This window comes from Stegostoma tigrinum, chromosome 28, assembly GCF_030684315.1.
Source record: "Stegostoma tigrinum isolate sSteTig4 chromosome 28, sSteTig4.hap1, whole genome shotgun sequence".
NCBI classification, from domain to species: domain Eukaryota; kingdom Metazoa; phylum Chordata; class Chondrichthyes; order Orectolobiformes; family Stegostomatidae; genus Stegostoma; species Stegostoma tigrinum.
The window spans coordinates 20,123,407-20,149,413 of NC_081381.1; the positions used below are offsets into that span (position 1 = coordinate 20,123,407).

Genomic DNA, 26,007 nt, shown 5'->3' on the forward strand with positions numbered 1-26,007 from the left:
CTTTTACTAGGATCACTGCCAACGGTTTGCTGTATTGCAGATATTTACAGTTATGTAGAGTTTTTCTTCAACTGAATGTCAAATTGTTTATCATTGCGCAAATATGAGGCAGAAAATCTTGAAGCTTTCAGACTTTTGCTGATCAGGACATGATATGCAAGAAATCAAACTTAGAAAGGGAACATCTGATTGGCTGAGAGCAGCACAGCTCATTACTAATACATATATATGGGGAAAAATATACAGCAGAACAGCATCTTATTTAATGATTTTGTATCAAAAGGAAAGAAAGGAGTTATATTTGTGTCAGCACTTTTCTGTGATTCCTGGATATCTTAATGCACTTTACTAACAATTAACTACTTTAGAAATATAGTCGATGATTTAATGTATGAAATGCAGCAATCAGGAAGTGGGCAACCAACACCTACCAGGAGCAATATGATAAAGATCAGACAATCTGTTTGCCAATTCTGATTGAAAAATAAGTATAGGTCAGGATATCTAGGCTAATTCCCCTACTGCTGTTCAGAATAATGCTACGGCATATTCTATGTCTGTGCAAGCTGGGATGTTTGGGCCTTGTTTCAATGTTTCATACAAAAGGCCATACTTCTGACAGTGCAGCACTCAGTGCCACCTTTAATTTTTGTACTCACCTCAGTCCGGGACTTGAACTTGGAACCATGTGACTTTAAGGCAAGTACCTGTTGAGCCAAGGCTAACACTGGCCAAGATAAAGACATTAAAAGAGACAAGCAATTAATGGAGGCTTTCTGCTTTCATGTTTTAAAAATTGATTATTTTAGAGTGAATGCTTCATAACAGCATTATTTCATAGGGGCACTGTTCTGCTAAAATGAGAACTACCATGTGTTATATACCCCATGATTGATTAACTTGACTTCTGGAATTATGTCTCATCAGTAAGTAGCTGATTGCTTTATTCTAAACAAAGTTGGGACATTGGCCTAGATTTTGAAGGTAACAACAAAAATATGACTGCTGCTGCTGACCTTGAAGGAATAAAGATTTAGCAGGCTCAGTATCATTGATTTCCTTTGTTCTAATGGCAATTTTGTTCTTGCGTCATCAATCAGGGATCTGCGGCATGCAGGAGCGATGTAGTATTAAAGCAGTGTGAGCAATTAAACAGATTGAAGAATTTTTACAGACAGCAAACCAGGAAGTAATAAGCACTGATCATCATTCACTTACTTTATCATTTCACATTAGGTAAAAACTGAAGCTTCAGAAAAAAAAGGAATGTCTTAATATTTAAAGACTAATGTAATTTGTATCACAGAAAAGTTAAGACACTTCAACCTTCTAAAATTAGTTCTACAGAGCCAGACGGCTTGTTCAACGATAATTATAAGCATTATTAAATGTTTGGTAAAACTTTATTCAACAAAGCACAGTTTTTCTAATGATAACCAAGTGTGAAGCTGGATGAACACAGCAGGCCAAGCAGCATCTCAGGAGCACAAAAGCTGACGTTTCGGGCCTAGACCCTTCATCAGAGAGGGTTAGGGTTAGGGTCTAGGCCCGAAATGTCAGCTTTTGTGCTCCTGAGAAGCTGCTTGGCCTGCTGTGTTCATCCAGCTTCACACTTGGTTATCTTGGATTCTCCAGCATCTGCAGTTCCCATTATCTCTGATCACAGTTTTTCTAGTGGATATTTTGGCAAAAATATGGTGTGAAAATTTGAAGTTTGTATCAAATAACTTACTCCGTGTTGATTGTGTCTGCAAATACTATAACAGCGTACCCTATAGAAGTAAAGCACTGGCAGTAACATCTGCATTTCTGCACTTTATTGCAAATGTTGCTCCTTGTAGTGATGCCAACAGTGTGGGTTTGTTTTCCAGCTGAGGTTACCATGAAGACTCTCCTTCTCAACCTCTCCCCTCACCTGAGGTGTGGTGACCCTCAAGTTAAACTATAACTGGTTGTTTCTCTGCACTGAATTAGTAGCCCTGTGGCCCTGTAGGAAGGACATTGATGATTTTATTTTTACTTTATACAATAATGTTGACAAATGTTGACAGTTTTGGCACCATTTCAGGCTGCAAATTCCAGGCCAACGTATTGAGACCAGTTTGATGGTGAAAGATTGAATCTCCAAATATACTCAGTCCACACTTCCATACCATACTGATTTATTTCACTCCCAATATGTCTCAAACATGTTTGTGGTATTGGCTTTACCTGGGATTATAGTTTGTCAGGTGCCTTATTAATTGCTAGCTTGTGTGCTACAGCTATTTGCAAGCTGTGTGTCTGACAAAGACAAGAAGTATTTGATTTTTTTTCTGATGACTTGGGCTGAAATGAAAGAAAATTCCTCTAAATTTTCACTGAACAACACAAAGAAATACTTGCGTTTCCCATTAATGGACTTCAGTTTTTAAATGAATCAGCACAGTCCCTTGTTCCAAAATAGCTGTATTTTAAGTATAACTCTCCTTCAATGTATTAGACTCGGGGAGTTTTACTTCATGAAAACTTCATGAAAACTGTCAAATGTGCTGAAAGGTTGAATACTTCAGTGATTCAAAGTCTTCCAGCACTCCGTACTGATCTAAATGGCTAAGATGTTTCCAACAACATAAATTCAGCAAATGACCTGATCTTGACCTTGGCTTTAAGGAGTGTGGGTGGGAATGCAGAACAATGAGAATTAAATGCCCAAATTTTGCAATGAAGGTCTCTGGGCAGCAGCACAGAATTATGGGCAGAAACAGAAATAGGACATTTAACCCAATTAGTCAATGTCAATGTTTGTATTTCGCAAGAGCTTCCTTTTCTCCCCTTTATCTCATTTTGTCAACAAACTTTTTGATTTCTTTCTCCTTCATGCGTTTATCTAGATTTTCTTGAAGTGTTTCAACTCTACTGCTTCCATAATAGTGTTAAGTCACACCGTAGTTCCCTGGAATATCTGCACCATTAAACCTGTGGACAGCTTTGAGTCTCCATTGATGACACATAAGGTTTCAGCAACTTCAAGCCCAGAATTTTTGGTGCTATATAATTTTTTTTGTTATCTGTCAACATACCAAAGGAAATTTTCATCAGATTTGCCCTGTAGTGAAGTAAGAAATTGAAAATGGAGCCTATGGTTTTTACTTGGATGTGGACACCCCATTCAATGTATCACCGTGAACCTGACCTCCCCAAAACTCAGTACTTTAAAAATCTTGTTGCATTCTGACCCCACCACAGAAACAGGACAAAGCTTTTCAATAGATCTGTGTCTTAACTTGCTCCCTCCCACCTTGGCTCCATATCCCTTTTCACCCTGGGCTATCACTTACAAATATATAGCTGTTAAAGGAGCATTTGTGTGGATTTCAATAGTTCTGCCGTCCTTTGAACAGAAGTAGTTCCCATCTATCTGATTCCAACCACGTTCAACACAGACTCAAGAACATTTTATTTTCTTGATACTGCATGCAATGTTTCTGATCTGAATGCTAGTTTTTCCAGTCTTTAGTTACAACCTCGGTACTTGTCTGCTGGAGCGAACTGTTAAAACCCAAGTTGACTTCGCAGGTGTAAATACTTGTTTGGAACATACTGTCGCGGCTTTTTCTGCTCCTGTTTAGGTTTGTTTTATTCTCTATGTTGGACTAGTTGACCCACCATCTTTCCGGTAATGTTCTGCCTTCATTTTGGACATCCTACTTTTAGATTCTTTTCTCTCGTTCTAGTTATGCTATTTCCTCAGATATTATTTGCATGGGTTTCTCAATGACTTCCAGATTTTTTTGTTTTCATTTAATATCTCTCCATTTCATCGGTGATCTTTTACAGGAATTAATAGTTTGTCTGAATTAAATAGTTTGCAGGTTATGCAATTAACTGACTCCTCCTATGCGATTGAAGCATCTTTGTTTCTTCTTTTCCATTCATCCCTTTCTACTCTAATCCTATTAAAATGCTGCAAGATATATCGGTTTATGATGCTGAAGGGTCTGCATTTAAACATGACCTTTTTTACCTTATGATTACTGACAAGATTATGCATGAACAACATTTTTGTTTCTCAATTTCAGATTTCCAGCATCTGTAGTGTTTTCCTTTTTATTGGTATTCAATACTTCTTGATTTCCCTGACTCCTTTCCTATTTTGTTCAACTCTTGCAGTGACATGTATTCTGAGCCGGGCCCTACACTCTATCTTCTTAATTAAGGCTCAGTTGGCTGATAATGTTCAGATTTTAGAAGTAAAATTTAGTAATTGAAGGATTCATCATGAGATTGCTGCTGAACGAAACAGGAGATTATTTGGTCCATCATACCCCAGCCTGCTCTTTGAAGGAGTTATCCGAATAGTTCCGTTCTCCTGCTCTTTCCCCATGGTCTTCCAACTACTTACCTTGTAAGAACTTACCTAATTCTTTTTCCAAAGTTATTGCTGAATTTGCTTCTGCCAGTTTCTCGGGCAGTGTATTTCCTGGTCATTACAACCATTTGTGTAAATTTATTTTTCCTCATGTCGCCTTTGGTCTTTTTGTCAGTTGGAGAACCATTTTGATGATTGGATGAGCACACAATCCTTTCACTCTTGTGATAAGACTTCAAACCCAGTAATATATTGTTGGAAAAGCAGCTAAAGTAAACATTTTCAACACTCCAGGCATCTATCGGGAATTAGCACAAAAATATTCTTTTTACTGACCTATGCAAATTGTGTTTAAAAACAATAAAATGTTACCAGAGTGCAGGGATTAAGACAAGAAATTTAATTGAAGCAGAGCAATTTTCACACTGTCTAATGTAAAACATTGCAACAGGAAATAGTAATATTTCAGAGAGGTCTCTTTACCAGCCTTGTCATAGTAATGAGGAAGATTTAGAGACTAAATTTTATTCAAGAAAGGACTCTTTAAGTCATGTCACCTTGCTGACAGATACTCTGGAGCAAAGCTGTGATTTTTTAGCTACAAAGATGGGAGTGTGTTTAACCTTGCCTGTCCTTTTCACATCATAGCTCAAGTATTTCCTATAAGCAAGTGGAGCAAGTGGGTAAATTAAGATGATGGGTACTAAATGTAAATTCCTGACCTTGGTGAGAGAACATTTTTAGCAGCTTGTACATTCCTGATTCCAGGAATGTACAAGCTGCTAAAAATCCAAGAATTCAGCTTGAAATGATTGAATTTCTTCCACTTCCTGTAAGATTGTTTGGATCTGTACAAAAACAACTTGGCACTTTGAAGCGTCAAACCTGCAGTATGATGGATGTAGAGATAACGGGAACTGCAGATGCTGGAGAATCCAAGATAATAAAGAGTGAAGCTGGATGAACACAGCAGGCCAAGCAGCATCTCAGGAGCACAAAAGCTGACGTTTCGGGCCCAGACCCTTCATCAATTTTAACCTCACTGCGAAGCGTCTTCCAGGGATGCCTAACCTGAAGAAGTTAAAAAAAACTTCTCTGATGAAGGGTGTAGGCCCGAAACATCAGCTTTTGTGCTCCTGAGATGCTGCTTGGCCTGCTGTGTGCATCCAGCTTCACTCTTTGTTATCTTAGTATGATGGATGTATGCTGGATGAAGTGTTTGTGTGGTGCACATGTTCCAGTCAGTGGCAATACTAGATGTAACAAGCTTTTTCCACCCCAAGAAACTGTGTGTTTTTAGCTAGGACTTCTAATGCCAGCTGAAGGGGAAGTGGGTCAGCCCAGCCTCTCTGGGGAAAGTCGAGCAAGTGTGAAAGTGTCAAAGGGAGGAGGGGACACTTTCCATTTTTACAGCCTGAGGTGCTATATCCCTCATAAGTTTCTAAGATCTCAAATCTTTTAATGAATGAGCTAGGGGATGAGTGAGTGAGTGAGAGGGTGAGTAGTCAGTTTGGTGTTTAGTTGCATGGGGTGCAGTCAGGTTGCAAGGGCAGCTATGTGGGTGGCTAGTTGGGTTAAGTGCAGGTGAGTAGTCTGATCAGAATAGGGACAGTTTCGTTTGACATGGTCAGCCATGTCTATGCATAGATGGATCAGATTTAATGGGCAATCAGGTCAGATCGATTGGAAGGTGAATTGCAAGGGTAATTGGGCTAAGTCACGTGGGTGATCAGGATGTGGGAGTAGTTGTGCCAAGGGCGTTGGTAGAGAGAATTGAATTGGGGGGTGCTGATTGGAGGGTTTGGGAGGCAATTGGTTGTGATGCTCAGTTCAGTTATGTGGCTAATCTCTCAATTCGATCACATATTAACCAGCACAATCTTTTCACCTTAAATAAACAGAATGGTCCCACATATCTAGCCAAAGAATCTAAGTGAAGTCGAAGTCAGAAACATTTATAAAGTGTCCCATGGAGTGGAAATCAGTCCATCAGCAGTTTAAACTTCTCAAGGGTTTGCACACCTGAGGGCTTTTAGAGGGTTCTTATGTACAACACAGACTTAAGTCTGTAATTCACTGCCTCGGACATCCAAAGATTTGGATTTATTTGTTCAAGCAGATTTGCCGATCATGGTTGATATGAAGGATAATTAATTGAGCAGTAAGATACTATATCTTTTTTTGTGTTATTTTACAAAGGTATGTCTTCAGGTCAGGATGACTTAATTGTTAAGCTATCAGCTTTTTAGGTAATTCAGAGTTTGCTAGTTTTGATCAGACAAGTTGGGATATTGGACTGTGCTTGTCACTTTTCAGGTGGAGCAATGTTTTAAAGTTATTTTTCACCTGTAATGAAATGTGACATTTGAAATGTGATATCTGCTACATGACATCTGGAGCTACATGTTGGTGCATTAACATACTGTAGCAGTGGCTATTGATAATCAACATAAAGGAGGACTAACACAAAACCTTGCAATTGATGAAGGCTGCGCAGAAAGGTCTACAGATATCAGTCAAATTTAGCTGTATGGAAGTGACCTTTTCTCCCAGCTGCACTCGAGGCTTAGAGAAGTCTGCAGCTTGACTGCTCTCTCACTAGGAGGATCCTATAACATATGGTCTCACAGCAGGAGGTATCTCCTGGCAGCTTTTAGAATAAAATTAAGTTCGAGTTGAGGGATTAAATTTAAAGAAAGTACATACATTCATGTGGACAAACAATGAATCTAAATGTAATAATACATCTGAAAATAGCAGTTTAAAAGAAATCAACTATAAATCCAGCTGCTGTAGTTTTACTGTGCATATATTTTCTCCTTTGACATTGCATAGTTCAATAATTATTTGCAGCCAAAATAACACCACAGAAGCCAATATCCCGTCACCAAGTCATCCTTTATTTACACATGCACTGTGCATGGACTCTGACCAGCTAGTTCAGAACCAGTGCCTGGAATAGTGAGAGTCTCTGAGACTCCTGTTTGTATCTGCGAGCCAGGATTGGCCCAGGCTAACAGCCCCAATCAGGAATCTCGTACTCAGTGAGAACCACCTGGCCCTCTTTCCAATCATTACAATTGCCTATATACTTGGCAACCAGATTCCTTTCCTCCTAGTAAAAGGATGTTCAGGAAGACACAGGGCACTTACACGTCAGTGTTCCTAGTACTGTTTTCAACCCACCACTCAAGTGAAGTGAAATGATAAAAAGATATCCCCATATCTACTTAAATTCACTTAGTTCCACATCAAGCCATGGATCAATGTGCCTTTCCAGTGCAAGCTACACTGACAGATCTGTGCATCGTTACAAATTGAATACAAGTACAATGTGAGCCATCAAATGTAACACTACACACAACATTTATTTCATGTGTAATCCTTTCTATTAACTGTTGAACATGAGATATATCATGCAGTCTCTGGACAGGCTTTAGAGACTTTCACTCTGCAACTTTGGAAACCATTTATTTTTAGAATGGGAATCGGAAGAGGATAGAGCATAAATAGTAGTGTTCTTTAAATACTTAAAATTTCTCATTCAGAATGATGGGTAGTAGATTTGTGGCCACGTCTTTACATGCAAGTCATCATTGAAAGTCCTAGATTAGCTCTGCTAGCTCCTGACTCAGGATATTGCAATCAAATGTTCCCAGCTGTGCTGTCCAGAGTGCATGTCAGGAGGATTCTCTGCTACATTGGGGAACTGGCAGCTGGTGCAGATGATTCATAATATTCACAGATAAGTCACATTATATGATTGGTATGAAATACCCTTCTTCACCTTGATTAAAGTCTTACATTCCTGTCTGAGAACACCCACCACTCTTCCTTGAAATGAAAACAAAGTGCTGGAGGATCTCAGCAAATCCAGCAGCATCTGTGGAGAGAAAAAGAGAGTTAACATTTCAAGTTCCCATAATGCTTATTCTTCTGCTATGATTCAGAATAAGTCATATTGGACTCAAAGCATTAATTCTGTTTTTTTCTCCACAGATGTTGCTAGACCTGCCGACTTTCACCAGCACTTTCATTTTTTTATTTCAGGTTTCCACCATCTTCATTATTTTACTTTTTATTATATTTTACCTGTTTCAGTTAAATTTAATAATATGTTAGAATGCTGTAAACAGACAAATCACATTTTGGATTATTTTGATTTTAGAAGCCACAAATACTGAATAAAACTCAACATTTTATTTCACGATTGTTAGTTTCACAATTTGAAATGGTCCATTATGATATTATTTGCTTAACAATAGTGCAACCTACCCTAGCATCCAGTAAAATAAAAACCAAAGAAAATGCCCTTTGAAGATCTTAACCCTAACAAAGGAAACTTATAAATGTATTAATCCAGTCCCTGCTGTGCCACCAGACATGGTAGCATGAGTTTAATCTATCTTGACAATTTTGCATCAGCCAGCAGTTAGAATTCATGAAGACTGCTTCTGGTATCTGAGGTCTCACTGGAAATCTGATTCTTAGCTGTAAGTCCCCTACATAAATTGAGTTTTGGCAATCTTAACTTAAGTGCCCCCTGGTGTGGATTACCACTTGAAGCTGCCTCAAAATTTGGAATCAATTGTGAATAAATTGGTCCTGTTATGAACACAGCTGATGTTATTATTGGAAAGTCAGATCCCAGTCAGAAACCAGGCTTGATAGATCATATTTTTTATTTATTTTGATTTTAACATGTTGATCTCAAGCTTAAGATAAACACAATACTGCAGATTAACAAGAAAACAGAAGTTTAATACAAAAGAAATTAAGATAACATAAAATAACATGAATTATTTACTTATAGTACAAATTTAGAGAACATTAAACATACAGTAAAAGCATATTTATAAATTGAAATCTATAAAGCAGCTATTGTGTAGTTTCCAAAGCATTCAACCTGTATAATACTCACATATAATGTCCCTGGATCTAATATATCAGTAAGTTTAAATCGCTTGTGACTTTACATTTCAGTCTGGAAGTACAGATAACTTCTTACTGGAACTACCATACAACTGAGCTTTAATGTACTCAGCTTTTAGGGAACCTCTTCAGGGATTTATCTCAATATGTCTGATCTGGGACTAACACTTCATTCGAAGGTAATCTGGTCATTATATATCTGTCCCTTTTTTGGAGCACTTTTTTACATGGCCATCCTATTCCAAGGGCTTCCCAGGAATGCCCCATTTAAAGCCAAAAGTGAAACTAAAAGTCTTTCTCTCTTTCAGCTTTCTCTTTTAATCATAAAGAAACCCTCAGCTGCTGAACTCTCTATCAAATCTTGAAACCCCATTATTGAGCTAGGTTGCAAATAATCAAAAGTAAAATAGTCCATTAGTGGATAAACCCCATTCGCTCAAAAGCTAAGCTTCAAAAACAGTTTTTAGAAGAAAACGCCAATGGTTACAGAAATGCATACAGTCAGATATATTATTTTCCGAATCGCAACATACTCTGGTTATTAACTGAAAAATACAGAAATCCAAACTCACAACAAATAACATATGAAAAACACGTAACTCTCACAGTTTGCATCACAGTCATCTGACACATAAGAGATAAGGTGCCATGTGCAGAGAGCAAAATTTTGCAAGAGTGTGGTGAGAGTTGAGCTTAGCACTGGGATGCATTGTGGCAGCACAGTAGTGGGAACTCTGTATATGATCAGTGTGTGTTGAAGCTGGCATGGGAGTGTTTGGTATGGATGCAAGGTTTTTGGAATGGATGCAAATTTCTTGCTGGAAAGTAATCCACTTCCCTGAAACCCCTCAACTTGGTGAAAACAGAATGACTAGGAGATTGTTTTCTAAAGTAAATTAACTTCCATATTATTCAGAGAGCATCTTTGGATAAAATGGGAGAGTTTGTATAACGCATGATTATATAACTGTTATCTGCTGTTGTATGACTCAGCAAGCCTACTGGCAAAAAATATAATTTAAACATAAGGCTTTTATGCATTGTAAGGATCAGTAGTCTACATAAAAACACGAGGACAATAAATAGAAAGTCATTTGTCTAACTTAACTCATCAACCATGGCCTAATGGAGAGGGAAAGCCATGACTCGATGGCATCACCCATATACATGAGTCAGAAGATTGTGGATTCAAGATCCATTCCGAAATGACAGTGCAATGTCTAGGTTTGCAATCCAGTGAAGTGCTGACACCAAATGGCAATACTATCTAATCTCGGGTAGAATTATTTTGAAGATGAACAGGAGAGTTCTACTCTTTGTCCTGTTAAATATCTAAATTAGATCTAAAAAAACAAGGCCCTGGTTATTATTAGATTGTTGTTTATTATATCTTGCAATGTGCACTTTGGGTGTTTCATTTCTCTCATTACAACAGCAGCTACACTTCAAAACTACTTCATAAGCTATCAAGCACTTGAGACTTTGTGAGGTTATTGAAAGGTGGTGTAAGTCTCATTAAGCTTGAGGTCCTTTATCTGTTATATTGTTCAAAGGTTTTTGCTTCCACCACTACTGTGTCATCTGCTGCTATACTGGCACATCTGGCTGCACACTAGAACAAGAAACGGATGCTGCTGTTGTAATTGTTTCATGGCCATCCCCCCTTTTACTGTGCCTTTCACTGATTTATTCATCGTACATGTACAGTCCTGTTTGCTGTTCTGTTTCCTGTTCCACTTCCTGAATCTCTCTCCCTTGCTCTCTGGTCACTGCCACTTTGCTTGGGAAGGTGGGCAACAAGGAAATTTGTGAAGAAGGCAACTGAGTCAGTGGAGATTCAAGAATTGCGATTGGATCAGCTACAGAGTCAATAAGAAGGACAGTAAGTGGAACGGTGAGGAGTTTCGAATTAAGTGATGGGAAGGATCCACTGAATGTCTTTAAATAATGATAATTAAATGTTAAAGTAAAATGTTTGTTCATTTGTTTATACCATGTACATTATTTGAATACAGTGAATGCAATTTAGCAGAATAAAAGATTAAAATTATGAACTGTATAAGTTTCCACTGTTATGTTGTTGGGTAGAGTAATTGTGAATCGGAAGGCAGGAAGCTAAAACATGTGGTTTCTTTAAGAGATTTGTACTTTGTCTGTACTTAGGGGAATTTAAAAAAAGACTGTCTGTGAGCAGTAGCTGAAGTTGCCAGTACAGAGAGCCTCAAAAAGCAAACAAGCGTATCTAAAATGCCTTACAGGTGGTAGGCCAAACAGCAATCTTGTTTTGATAAAAACCAAAAGAACTGTGGATGCTGTAAATCAGGAACGAAAACAAAGTTGCTGGAAAAACTCAGCAGGTCTGGCAGCATCTGTGGAGGAGAAAACAGAGTTAACATTTTGGGTCCGGTGACCCTTCCTCAGAACTGTTTTGGTGTTGTGATAACGAGTTTGAATTTGACCAATTAATTTAAAACCAAACTCAGCGATTCAAAACCAATTGAATTTAAAAACTGATGGTGTTGACAACCTGAAACCAAATAAGAATTTGGTTATATCATTATGGATATATAAGACAAGAGCATTTGGAAAATAGGAGAGAGCCAACTGCCATCTAAAAGAGAGAGACAACAGCCACCTGCCAGGGGTAGCACCATTCAGCTCTCAGGGAAAGCCTATCTAATTAATTAAAGGTACTGTGGTATTTTAGCTCAAAGTCCTCATTGAAGAAATTATAGAGATATAACATTCCTGACTGCAGAATTTATAGAAGAAAGGTGTTTGTTGAAGACACCGGAGACAACAGAATATTCCAGAAGACAGTCTGTGTGAACTTGGAGAGTTTAATTTGATATATTGCTTCTTTTTAATTGGGTTTACATCAATGGGACTTGTCTTTATTTGAATAGCATTCCAGTAGAATTTAGACCACTTAGGGAGCAGTTAGTGGTCTGGGGGAATTATTTGCTTTATTAGTAATTCTGTTAATTTGTTCATTGTTAGGTTAAACAAATAAATTGTTTCATGTAATTTGTAACGTGGAGATCAGAGATTTTCTTTCTTTTAACACTCTTATAGATTAAGAGGGGAAAGATGAGCTTCTCTGGGTGTTTTGGGTGTAATTATTAGAGGGAAACCCCATATTCCTGTCGTAACAGGTCGGGGCTTGTGTTTTAGTTGACTTATCAGAGGATTTCTGCCATTCCTATTGTAACACTACATTTATTTAAATAGAAATATTTGGGTAAGGCAAAAATGTGCCAATTACAAGCAGAGTCAGGAAAATTTATAAAAGGAAATAGAGAAATTGCAGAGATACCAAATGATCACTTTGTGTCTGTTTTCACTGAACACGACATAAAATATGTCCCACAATTAGAAATCCAAGTGACTATGGAGCATGGGTAGTTGAAGCAAATTAGTATTTGTAAGAAGGTTATACTGGGAAGGTTAATGTGGCTGACAGTTGATAAGACCGCTGGACCTGATAGTTTATATCCCAGAATGTTGAAAGAAGTGGCTGTAGAGGTAGTCAATGCAATGGTGATCTCTTTACAAAATTGCATAGATGCTAGAATGATTCCTGCAGATTAGGAGTAAGCAAATGTTACCCCACTATTTAAAAAAAAATCAAGCAAATAGAACAACAGACCTGTTAGTCTTATATCCGTAGCAAGGAAGGTGCTAGAATCTATCATAATGGATGTGTTAAATGGAAACTTGGATAAAAATGATCTGGTTGGGTATTGCATGATTTATGAACCAAAACTTATATTTTGCTGGCTTTTTAGAATTTCTTTGAGGATGTTACTAATCAAAATTTATAAAGGTCACTCAATGGACTTAATGTACTTAAATTTTCAGATGGCCTTTATTAAAACCCCCCACAAGAGATTGGTTAACAAAATTAAAGCAGATGGGGTCGGAGGTAATACACTGGTATGAATTAAGGATTAGCTAACTGACAGAAAATAGAGAGCAAGAATAACTGGATTATTCTTGTATTGGCAGACTGTAATTACTGAGTACCACAAGGGTTATTTTGGACTCCAGCTGCTCACAATAGATACCAATGATTTGGACATGGGGGCTAAATATAATGTTCCCACATTTGCAGATTATACAAAATTAAGCATGGATATGCTTTTTGAGGAAGATGTAAAGCAGTATCAGGAGGGTTTGGACAGGCTTAAAGAGTGCAGGAACATTGCAGATGGAACGTAATGTAGACAATTGTGAGCTTATCCATTTTGGTAGGAGGAACTGATGTACAGTGAATTTTTTATATAGTGAGAGACTGAAAAGTCTGGATGTATAAAAGGACCTGGGTGTACTTGTGAATAAGTCACTGGAGGTGAGTACGCAGGTACAGCAAGCTATTAGAAAGGTTCATAGAATGATGGCGTTTATTGCTAGATGATTTGAGTTCAAAGAGCTGCCTTGCTTCAATTGTATAGGAGCTTGGTTGGATTGGATCTGAAATATTGTCTTCAGGACTATGATCAGTGTGTCTCGGGAAGGATATTACTGCCATGGAGGCAGTGCAACAAAGTTCCATTGGGATGGTGAGACTGTCCAGTGAGGAGACATTGTGCGAGCTGGGCCTATATTTTTTACAGCTTCAAAGTACGAGAGATAATCTCATTGAGACCTAAAAAAAAATACTTAAATGGATAGACAAGGGTAGATGCAGGTAAGATGTTTCCCAGGTTGGGAACTCTAGAACCAAGGACAAGAATTAAAAGTTAGGGGAGATGTCATTCATGACTGAGATGAGCAGAAATGTTTTGACTTAGAGATTTATGAATCTGTAGAATTCTCTACCCCACAGGGACATGGAAGCTGAATCTTTCTGTATGTTTGAAGTAGTGATTGATATCTTTCTGACTACCAATGCTATAAAGTGTTGTGGGAATTATGTGGGTAAAAGGCCTTGAAGCATTTGATCAGCCGTGTACATATCAAATTGCAGAGCAGGCTCAATAAGCTGAATGATCTACATCTGTTCCTATGTTCCTATTTAAATGGATTTTTCCTTACAGGTGTCACTATGAAATTGATGGATGAGGTAGCCGGTATTGTGGCAGCTCGACATTGCAAGACCAACATTGTGACTGCATCTGTTGACGCAATAAACTTTCATCAGAAGATTCAGAAAGGTACAACTCTTGCCACTTTCACAATTCTTCTCACAAGGGTACTTACATTGGCTCTGTCATGCTGTAATGTAAACATTTTGTACTCTATATTTCCATGAAATGGATTGCAATAACTCACAGATTATAAATACTACTGCCTGTTTAGTTCACATAGCTTTGCCTTTAAATGTTGCTTCAAAATCAACATTTTCAAGCACATTCCAACAACATTAGAATAACAAATTCACACACCACTTCCAGCAACAAGGGAACCAAACCACAAAAGAATGTAATGCACTATTAAACATATTTGCTTTATAGTCAATATTTTAAAACAAAATCACCACATATTATTCTTTCAGATGGTTCACCAATTCTGGAATTCCTTCCTTAAACCACTCTGCCTCTCTTACTACTCTCCTCCTTTAAGGTACTCCATAAAGCTTAACTCTGTGACAAATCTTTTGGTCACCTGACCTTTTGACCGAAATTTTCTGAACTCCACATTGTTGGACACTGGGCATACAACTGAAGATCTATCTAATGACTTCGCACCGGTCGTGACATTGGAACACACGTGGAAGTTGTCCATGCTGTTTGAACTCCTGATGGAGAAGTCCCCTGTTTCCTGTGACATTTTGCAAACATCTCTGAGTGAGAGTCAAGAGAATTGGAACAGTACCGTCCAGCTTACCTCAATAGTTAGGGAGGAAATATAAGGCAGATGAAAACGTTGTCTAATTCGAGAACTGACCCCAGTCCCAGTTAAGTCTAGTTGCTCAACTTACCCTTCAACCTGACTCCACCAACTCCAACATTCCTGACCAGAATCATCAACTACCTTGATCTCATTACCTCCCCTACTACCACCATGGTCGGACCTTATGACCATTCCGACTTGACTACCCACTCATCCACCTGACCCATCTAACCACTTACCTCCTCACTGCATTCACCTGCCACCTCTAACTCAACCACCTACTGTTCACCTGTCTCCCTAACCTATCTGTCCACTCAGCCACTCATCTAGAGGTAAATGGGATGCTGGGTCTTTTGCCCATGCTTTCCATTATTTATGCTTGGCTGCATTTGGGGCTGTTAGAAATGTTGGAGGTTGTTTGCATCTTCGTGGAAGCTTCTTTTGGAAAGGTGAGGGGGTTTCTAATTGAAACTTACAGAATACTGAACAGCCAGGACAGAGTGAACTTTGGGAAGATGTTTCCACTGGCAGGAGAGATGAGAAGAGGCAGGAGAGCACAGCCTTGAAGGAAAGACACTTTAGAATAGAGATAAGGAGAAACTTTTCAGCCAGAGAGTGGTGAATATTTGGAATTCATTGCCACAGAGGCTGTGGGGATGAGGTCTTTGAGTATATTTAAGACAGAAATAGATATGTCATTGATTGTCAAGGGCAGAAAGCTGAAGAATGGGGTTGAAAAACTTACCAGCCATGATTGAATGGTTGAGCAAATTCAGTGGGCCAAATGGCATAATTTCTGCTTCTATGTCTTACGGTCTGTTATGGTCTTTTCCAGTTTGCTCAATGATGACTGTTTAATCACTGCCAATTGTTGTAAAAACCCATCTAGTTTACTATTGCCTTTTAAGGAAGAAAATTTGCTGTCCTTACCTACATTGGCCTACATGTGACTCCAGTCTCTCAGTAATGTGGTTGACTTTTAACTGGTCTCTCGGCAGTTAGGCCTGGGCATTAAATGCAACACCCACATTCCATGAGTGAATAAAGACAAATGCTGTAAGATGTAGTCAAGGGCACTCATTTCGAGGAGATTGCTGAAAGGATTGCTTTCAATAAATGGTTGCTTATGATGGTGAAGTCAAGCAGGTGCAAATGGCCAGAGCAAAGGTGTTGACTTGAAGTCTTGTATTTGTCTCTCTATTAACATGAGGAGGATTCCGCCAGTGTTTGCCTTCCCTATGCTTCTTTGCCTCATCTATCTAACCACTCATCTACCTACCCAACCATTCATATTCACTCACCTCATCCACCTGCCCACCTTCCACTCACTCTCCTAACCAAGTCATCAGCCTATATACCAACCCACATCACCTACCTATCCACCTACTCACATTCCCCATCTATGTTCTTACCCAATTCTACATGTGTTCACTTTCCCATCTAACCACCTAGCCATCTCACCCATTCAACCATCCATGCATGCTTTGGCTAATCCACACACAAAAGATTAGACCTTTAAATTTACTGTACAGAATACAGCAACTATTGCTGTAAGAGGTTGTGGGTCCTGTCTTCCCTCTGCTCCGCTATATTTCCCTGAGGGACACTGCTCTGTGTAGTTCTGTGACAACAGGGTTTGGTAGATCCTAGAAAAAAAATGTGTGGAAGCATCAGATTAAAAGAACCTTCATGTGCTCAGAAGATTGAGTCCAATATCTCCTTATGTAACTTGGTGGCAGATTTTGTTTGGTAACAATCCCGTGAAACACCTTGAGAAGTTTTGTTATTAAGATGTTGGAAAAATTGAATGGTTCCATAAATTATTTTGTCTGAAACAATTTCTACTTCCTTTGATAACTGACTACACAACTCTGTACCTTGTTAATATGGTTGTTGACATCCATTTTAATTGTTTCCTCTCTTGAACCATTTTTGGTTGGAACATCATTTCAGAAATGCATTATTTTTAAAAGTTTTACATTAATGTTTTCCAAACAAGAGATTTAATGATTCGTTTTAATATTTCTCCCAGAAAATGCTGTCACAGTGAACTGAATCTCAGCTATCACTTCTAATATTTCAGTTTGCTTCATAAAGGACTCTACCAAGCATTTACCCTTGCCCAGGTAGTCATTCTTTGCATTGGTACTTTATTTATCTTGTCCTCACCAGCTTTCTGCAGGAGATGGTATGGCTTTGTGAAGTGAAAGTGCCAATGATGGCAATCTTTAAACATAACCACCTAATCTGTTTGTCATGTTGACTGAGGGATAAATATTGGGCATTAAACCAAGGAGAACTCACCCATTTTCATCTTTGAAAAATTGCCAGAAAATCTTTTGTGACTACCTGAGAAGGTAGTCCTCTTTGTGTAGAGACAAAAAAAGCCTGCAGATACTGAAATCCAGGTACACAAACAGGAGGCTGGAAGAACATAGCAAACCAGGCAACACCTGGAGGAAAGGAGCAGTCAACATTTTGAGTATTACCCTTCTTCAGGACTGGAGAAGGGTAATACGCAAAACATTGACTGCTTCTTTCCTCCAGATCCTGCCTGACTCACTGGGTTCTTCCAACCTCCTGTTACTCTTTGTCTGCTATCTCATCTGAAAGTTGTCACCCGACAATGGTCTCTTTCTGTGCTATAAACTGTAAGAGTGCAACACTCCCTTTCACTGATCATGTCATCCTGAATTATGTGCCCAAGTGTCAAGTGTAACTCTTGAGCCCATAAATTTCAAACACAGAGGATATGGTAGTATTACCTTGTCATTGCAGATAAAACCATGAGAGGATTTTTTTAAGTAAAAGTTAATGTAGTATAATGAAACATAAAACAGAGATTTTAGAAACATGCAACATTTGTATGAACATCTGATGGACAAATACAGCTAGCTGTTTCAAGTTGAAGTTCTCTTCAATTTCATTAAGCAGTTTCAGTCTAAAATACTAGTTTCTCTTTCACTTTGAGGTGTGGGCAAGCCCTTTTACGTTTTCCTCAGGATCTTCTGATTTCATCACTGACTTTGATCGTTTGCATTTCCCCTTTTTACATTATTAAAACATGGCATCATAAAGCAGAGAAGAAGCAATACTGCAATCAGCCTGTACCAATGTCTGACCTTTGGTGGAACTATCCAGTTAGTTCAAACACACCGCAATTTTTATTTTTCAAGTATATACCCATTTCCCTTTTGGATGTTGAACCTTTCAAGCAGAGGATTCCAGACCCCATTACAGAGTGGAGAAGTTTTTCTGTTTGGGATGGTATCATTTACAGATTGTTCTGATGTCCAAAGATTAGTTCTCCTTCAGATCAGGAACTCTCCAATCATATGACGACTTGAAGTTTTCCTGCCAACATCTTCACAGGAATCAGTTTGACTCCCATGCCATGCCAGCAAGTTGCAGACATTCCTGCTCATTAAAGAATGCTTAATAAGATAATTAAAGCAAAAAAAAAGTTATTTTTACCCAGACAGGAACCAGCAATGTCCGTATTCCAGTCGAGATTTGGCTGCAATGAGTTGTGGAATAATTCAGATAATATTTCAATTTAATTGGTTCCAGAAATGCTGAACTGAGCATGGGAAATGTTCTTGCTTAGTTTTATGGTGATTTTTCTTTTAAATTCAGTCAGTGCAAGATGGCTAACATTTTTGTTCATTTGTAATACTCTGTTGGAATATTCTAAGTGGTTCTAGTTGAAGCAATATTGGTAATGTTTCATACCACTGTCCATGATTCAGTAAAATTGGTGCTGCAAAAGACATTGCTGGTAGGAAACCACAACGAGACTACCAGCCAATGGCAATTAAAGCAGCTATGTCACTTTGACAGTGGATGAAATGGTTGATTGTGAAGAGATTTGAAGATTTTACAGATTTGAAGAGACCAGTTAGTGATTAAAAAGGGTTCATTTAATTTTTTTACAGGGCTGATGCATGCAAGATGTTAAACATACCAATTTTAATGAGTAGAGAATTATGTTTTGCCATTTGGAACAGAACAGTGAGCTCCCTAATAACCTTAAATGTATTATTTTTACAGTGCACTGTTTTTTAGCTGTTCAATTGCCGGAATATTCAGTTGCAGACAAAATCACAAATAATATGGGCACTGTCTTCATCTTATGCCCACACTTCACTGTGGGATGTCACTAAATATCAATCTGAAGCAGAAACGCTGGTTGTTTTCTTTCTGCTCCCAAGCTCAAGAGCACTGTATCTGTTGACATAACAATAATGCCTGAATTTAGAAATAATTGGAGCATTCTTATTCATTGTACCAAATTGATGGCAGCTAACTCAGTGTGAGATGGACATCAAATTTGGATCCTTGCTTGTGTGTATGATTTAATAGTATGCTTGATTGTAAATAACTTGTTAATGAAACACTCAGTTAACTTGGATACTTATGGTTGTGTATGATTTAATAGTATGCTTGATTGTAAATAACTTGTTAATGAAACACTCAGTTAACTTGGATACTTATGACTCAACTTTGAGAGTGTGCAAGGCAGAATTAATGTTGAATTGAATATTTTTGTTTATTTCACACCTTGCTTTAGCACTGTTAATACCAGTTGCCTGAAGCTACTTTGGAATCCAGGAACTAGAGAGGCTGAGATGGGACTGCTAATGGAATCACAGTGACTCAATCTGTGAAGTTTCAGTGCTGTAAAGACAGGATGATAGATGAGGGGGATTATCGTGATAATAATTCTGACACATCCATGTCACCAGCTGAGAACGTATCAATTTGTTTGACAGCCTCACAGCATTTTGTGATGTATTGATTCCTTGGAGGGTTCTGCAATGCATTGAGACTGATGATCTTTTCTTACATGTTTTCATGACTGAGACATTACAACAAAAAATGTAGTAGTTCTTGGATTTAAAAGACTTACATTTATATGGTGCTTTATCATAGTTCACGTTCCACCTGCAAGATGCCCTCTATTAAAGAGCAGTATCAATATTAAAGTAGAAATACCATCCTAGATAAAATAGGAAATCTCAAAATAGAAATTGCCTCTAGTTTCAAATGACATCCATCCATGGAGAAAAGACAGATGCTGTATGAACCCTTTTCCCATATGTTGAAGAACTCTATTGAGTTAAGATTAGTTCTGTTAGAGAAGGCCTACATGGGTTTGATTATTTAACAAAAGATTTAGATCAGAGCCAGAAAACTAGAAAACTGTCAGCTGATGCCCATCATTGTGGGGCTGGTTATAGAATCCCAAGAGGTGCCCTTTATAATTATTGGAAAAGATATGGGGCTGTTCCTAAATTTTTTTAAGCTGCTTACTCAGTTTTGGATGAGGGTGATTGACTACCTGGATTTCCAGTATGGTTCTAACTACTTCAAAATGAGTTGTTTCACAAAGTAGAATCTTGTAATATCAGGAAATATCTAGTCAAGCTGCTGAAGGTATCATGAGGTTTGAAAAATTTAATTGACTGGTTGATCTTTTCCTGTCTCCCGTTTTTATATATTATTTCTGTGAAATCTTCCGAATTGCTTCATTAGTTAATCACTTTGAAGTTCAGCCACTGTTGTTATGTCAATGAATGTGGCAGCCCCCCCCATTTGTAATACATTTATTTGATGAAAAACACTTTGCATAAATGAGTGTGCAAGGAATCGCAGATGAATTTTAACATGGCACCTGGCCTTGTACATTGGAAAAGGATGAACAGTCAATTGGTCTATATTAACAAAGATGAAAATGGGAAATAATTTGAGTGATAATCAACCATTCTCTAAACGTATCCAGTCAATGCGAATGTATTATTTACACGACTCGTCAAGTATCAAGGGACACATTAAGGCTGTTTGATTATAAATTCAATTAGGTTACTTTGGCCCTTTTTAAAACATCAGAAAGCACACACTTTAATGTGCAAACTGGGTATTTTGTCTTCAGAATTGAAAAGAGTTCAGGGACACTTCTAGGATTAGGATATTACATTATAAACAGAGAATCACAGAACTGAGTTTGTTTTCAATGATGAAAGGAGGCTTGAGAAAATAGTACAGTAAAAGGACAGTAGTGTGATAACTCCCAGGAGTTCATAATTTCACTTTGGAAAATTGCAACTGGAATTTAATATATCTAATAATTTGTATAATATCAGGAGGAAAAAGGTATGCAAAAGCTGTTGTTTTGTTGTGAAAATTATACTAATCCCCATTCTCCTTCAGGGTGAGAACCTGCCTAGTTATAACTCTTAATGTTCCCTCAGTCTTAAGGAATAAGGTGCATTTCCACTTTCCCAAGGCAGCTGCATGATCTAAGTACATACTTTTGGAATGATTGGGCAGGAGTTCCCGTGAATTGGCATGTACGAGCCAGGCCATTTCCTGACATTGCAATCCCATCTACTGATAATTTCCATCTTCCAGAATTGAGCCCAAGCTGGAGTTATACAGACCCGAAGTCAGAGTGTAGGGTGTGGTTGTGGATGCTGAAGCAGTCGGGTCACAAGACATGCTTTTGATCACTGGAATATCTGTCTAGTTCTCTACATATTAGCTGCACCTCACAGCCCTCACATTTTTAACCTCCACTCACGTCCACCCATTGCCAATGCAACTCCTGAAGCTCCTCATGCATCGTCCATATCTATTTACTTATTTTTCTGTATTTATAGAGCTTATTACACTGGGAAATGGTTGAACTTCTCGGGAAATAAGAAAAGAATCAACAACCATTCAAAATCTAGTTGAGATGAATTGCCCATTGGGAACTCATAAAATTTGGCAAAATAAAACCCTTAAAAACAGTCCAATTTCAAATGCTTATTAATCAGTCGGAATAAACAGACATTCAAATACCTCTTAAAAACATTTATTCCAATTATCTACTCATATAACTTTTAATTAAACACAACACACAGTCCCTTCCATAGCTGTGTCAACAGCCTCTGTTCAACTAACTGTAGTGGGGCCATGCATTCAAAGTAGCATTATATTGCACAGCTGAATAAACAGACCCTGCAGAGCTCATTATAATTATATGTTTGAAGTTGACTGACCAAATATCCAGCCGTCTGCATTTTTTTTCAAAAGCTCAGTGGTGTTTCAATCAAAGAGACCTGATTGTCTCAGTAAATCTCTGGAGATTAAACCAATGTAAAATTAAAACCACTGCATTAGCATCACCCATTTAAATCAGATTCTTAGTATTTTGAATGCGTAAGAGCACTTTGGATGAAAACTCTATTGCATGTGAACATTTCTACAGTGCTGGTTTGTTTAATTGTTACATCTTTTAAAGGCACAGCACCAAAATTAATCATTGTATTGAAAATATAGATAAATCATCATGCGCTACTGCATTCTGACATTTCAAGTTCACAAGACCGTTTGAATTTACCTGTCAAAAGGTTACTGACCCCACGGTAGGTTTGTGTGAGGTTCAAGTTTTGACTTACCTGACATGGTTCCCAAAGTCTTCAGAAACTCGACTGCCTCAATGAAAATACCAATGTCAAGGAAAATTGCATTTGTAGTATGTAATAAATGATGGTACCAGTGTTCCAGGCAGCTCCATTAGGAATGGCTCGGCATGTTTAATATTGCACCCTCTAGTTTCCCAACATGGGTTTGCTCAGCATCAGGAAGAAAATAAACTCCAATCCTCATCACTCAATGGGTTATATGAAGGATCATTCTACTTTCTTCACTGTGTGGCAAAAATGTATAATTGAGGCATTTAAAAAATGTTTGATGAATTTTACTGATTTTTTTAGGTAATCTTACGGGATAACTCTCAATGGATATTTTTTAAATAATTGAAATATCCTTTAAATATTGCATCTTGTTATTTATTTATCAGATTTATTTTCATCAGATGCACAGTCAAAGTTGCCTCAGCTTAACATCTGAAATCCCAGATATATTCTACATTAATCACTCTGGATAATGACCTCTCTTACTGTACTATCTGTTATGTAAATTGCATGACTGTAAACTGCTCTCCTATGTACATATGAATCTTTTGCTAGATTGACAATTTTCCCTCAAGTTTCTTGTTCTATTTTCCTGAAGGTGCTTATAGATGCTGGGCTGTATTTTCACAGGCGGCAACAATCCTCATTCTTTAACAACATTTGCGCTTGGGATGTAGGCAAAGCTGGCAAGGACATGTTTGTCATCCATTTCTAATGAATCTGAGACAGTAGTAATAGACCTTGCTTAAAATTAAGAGGGTCACTATGTAGTTTCAGAGGACATGAATTCTTATGAGCTTTAAAAAAAAATCTGAATGTTCTTTAACTGCAAACCTTGCCTGTGAGTATCTTGTCATGTGAGATAGGAAACAACACAGCTAAGGCTAATTCTTTCCAAATCAGATGCCCACTCAGTATTATAAAAGCAAAATACTGCTGATGCTGGAAGTCTGAAACAAACACAGAGAATGCTGGAATTATTCAATAAATCTGGCAGCATCTGTGGAGAGAGAAACAGAATTAATATTTCAGATCTGGTATGACACTTGTTCGGAACACAATCCATATAATATTTACTGACGAGCAAGAAGATGGAGTTACAGTCAGGAGCAAGGCACCAGTTTTTTTTCCCCTTGCATTGGAGACACCCTGGCAAAGTTTAACTCACTGAGCATTATCCAGAAGTAGAACTTGATATTTTCTTGCTTTGAATGGCTTAGTATGCGGAACATGTGCTTCATTTACTCTTTTCTGAGCGTATTTTTCTGAATGGTCAGGAATACACTTGCAATGAAAGAAATGAAGTAATATCAGTATCCAAATCTTGCCACTGTCCACTCATAAGTTCCTGCATGGGGTTTCCTGTAGCTCATTGCAAAAAATGAACCTGATTTATTCTTAATTTTTTCTATTGGAACAAAAAGTGGAACTGGCAAATATGGCGTGTTAGGTGGATTTGGACAAAAATGGCGCACCTCATAGAAGCAGTATTGAAGCTGTTTTCCCGGGAATTGTAGAATAAAAGCAGGGCTACAGCATTATAGTTCCAGTGTATGTCTAACTGGGTTGGAAAGAGGTTGCCCAAAGTTTTTTCTCTCCCAAATTGATTAGTGTTTTTTTTTCTGGGCTCACATCCTCTAAAAAGATCTCAAGAGGCACAAATAATCATTCCCAAATGAAAATAATATACACCTTTATCACACTTAGTGCTCTACAACTATACAGGGGTTCCTTGATTTCTGAATACGTGACTTGCTTACAGTTGTACTTGAATGCGCTGTCATACAGAAATGTAATTTTTAATACCCCACATGTGAACATTTCCTGTATTCTTGAACAGCTCCTTAGTACTGTCCTGCATTGTTTTCTGACTTACGAACAAATCGATTCAGGAATGGACTCCAGAATGGAACCCAAGGACAACCTGTAGTAACAAGTAGCTAGTGTTGTTGTTAGGTAAATATTTTGGTGCAAAAAGAATACCAAAAGTGCTACTTCTTAGCATTTTAATTGTTTATCTTACATCACATAATTGTATGCACTGAACATATTAGCTTTTCAGTTGCATCAAGAAGAGATAAGGAGATCATTCTGACCATCCTTCCTGTACCTGCATTTTGAAAGAGTTATGCAGTTGCACCCAGTTCTTTGCTTGTATGTTTTTTACCCTGACACAGCCTTGCAAATAGTTCTCTTTCAAGTATTTCCAATTCCTTATGGAAGTCACTGTAGAATCTGCCCCTGCCAACTGTTCAGGGAATAACAGAGTCATGGATGTGAGTTTGTTCGCTGAGCTGGAAGGTTCGTTTTCAGAAGTTTCGTCACCATTCTAGGTAACGTCATCAGTGAGCCTCCGGTGAAGCTTTGGTGTTATGTCCCGCTTTCTATTTATCTGTCTAGGTTTCCTTGGGCTGGTGATGTCATATCCTGTTCTTTTTCTCAGAGGGTGGTAGATGGGCTCCAAATCAATGTGTTTGTTGATGGAGTTCTGGTTGGAATGCCATGCTTCTAGGCATTCTCGTGCGTGTCTCTGTTTGGCTTGTCCTGGGATGGATGTGTTGTCCCAATCAAAGTGGTGTCCTTCCTCGTCTGTATGTAAGGATACTAGTGATAGTGGGTCATGTCATGTGTTACATGCAGACGAGGAAGAACACCACTTTGACTGGGACAACAGATCCATCCCAGGACAAGCCAAACAGAGACACGCACGAGAATTCCTAGAAGCATGACATTCCAACCGGAACTCCATCAACAAATACATTGATTTGGAGCCCATCTACCACCCTCTGAGAAAAAGAACAGGAAATGACATCACCAACACAGGAAATGACATCACCAGCCCAAGGAAACCTAAACAGATAAATAGAAAGCGGGACAATAACACCAGCGCTTCGTCGGAGGCTCACTGATGATGTTACCTAGAATGGTGACGAAACGCCTGAAAATGAACCTTCCTGCTCAGCGAGCAAACTCACATCCAGAACCTCAACCTGAGCTACAAATCTTCTCAAAACTCGCTATAACAGAGTCATAGATTGATAACAGAATAAAATCGGACTTGTCGGTCCAACTTGCCCATGCTGACCAGATATCCTAAATAAATCTACTCCCATTTGCCAGTGTTTGGCCCATATCGCTCTAAACCCTTCCTCTTCATATTCCCATCCAGATGCCTTTTAAATGTTGTAATTATACCACCTCCACCACATGCTCTGGCAGCTCATTCCATACATGCATCACCATCTGTGTGAAAAGGTTGCCCCGAGGTCCCTTTTAAATCTTTCCCCTCTCACCTTAAACATATGCCCCTCAAGTCTTGGACTCGCCCACCGCAAGGAAAAGACATTGTCCATTCAGCCTTCCCTCATGATTTTGCAAACCTGTATAAAGTCACCCCCACCACCACCAACCTCCAACACTCCAGGGAAA

At 38.3% G+C, this 26,007-nt stretch overlaps 1 protein-coding gene across 6 annotated transcripts in view; it reads left to right on the forward strand.

Annotated features, from left to right (window-relative positions):
- Positions 1 to 26,007, forward strand: part of acot7 (acyl-CoA thioesterase 7) — a 242,153-nt gene that overhangs the window by 151,262 nt on the left and 64,884 nt on the right. For all 6 annotated transcript variants that reach the window (XM_059638057.1, XM_048561846.2, XM_048561845.2 and 3 more), the window contains one exon: positions 14,323 to 14,439. In XM_059638057.1, coding sequence (XP_059494040.1) covers positions 14,323 to 14,439 — 117 coding nt within the window. The remainder of the gene's footprint in view (positions 1 to 14,322; positions 14,440 to 26,007) is intronic.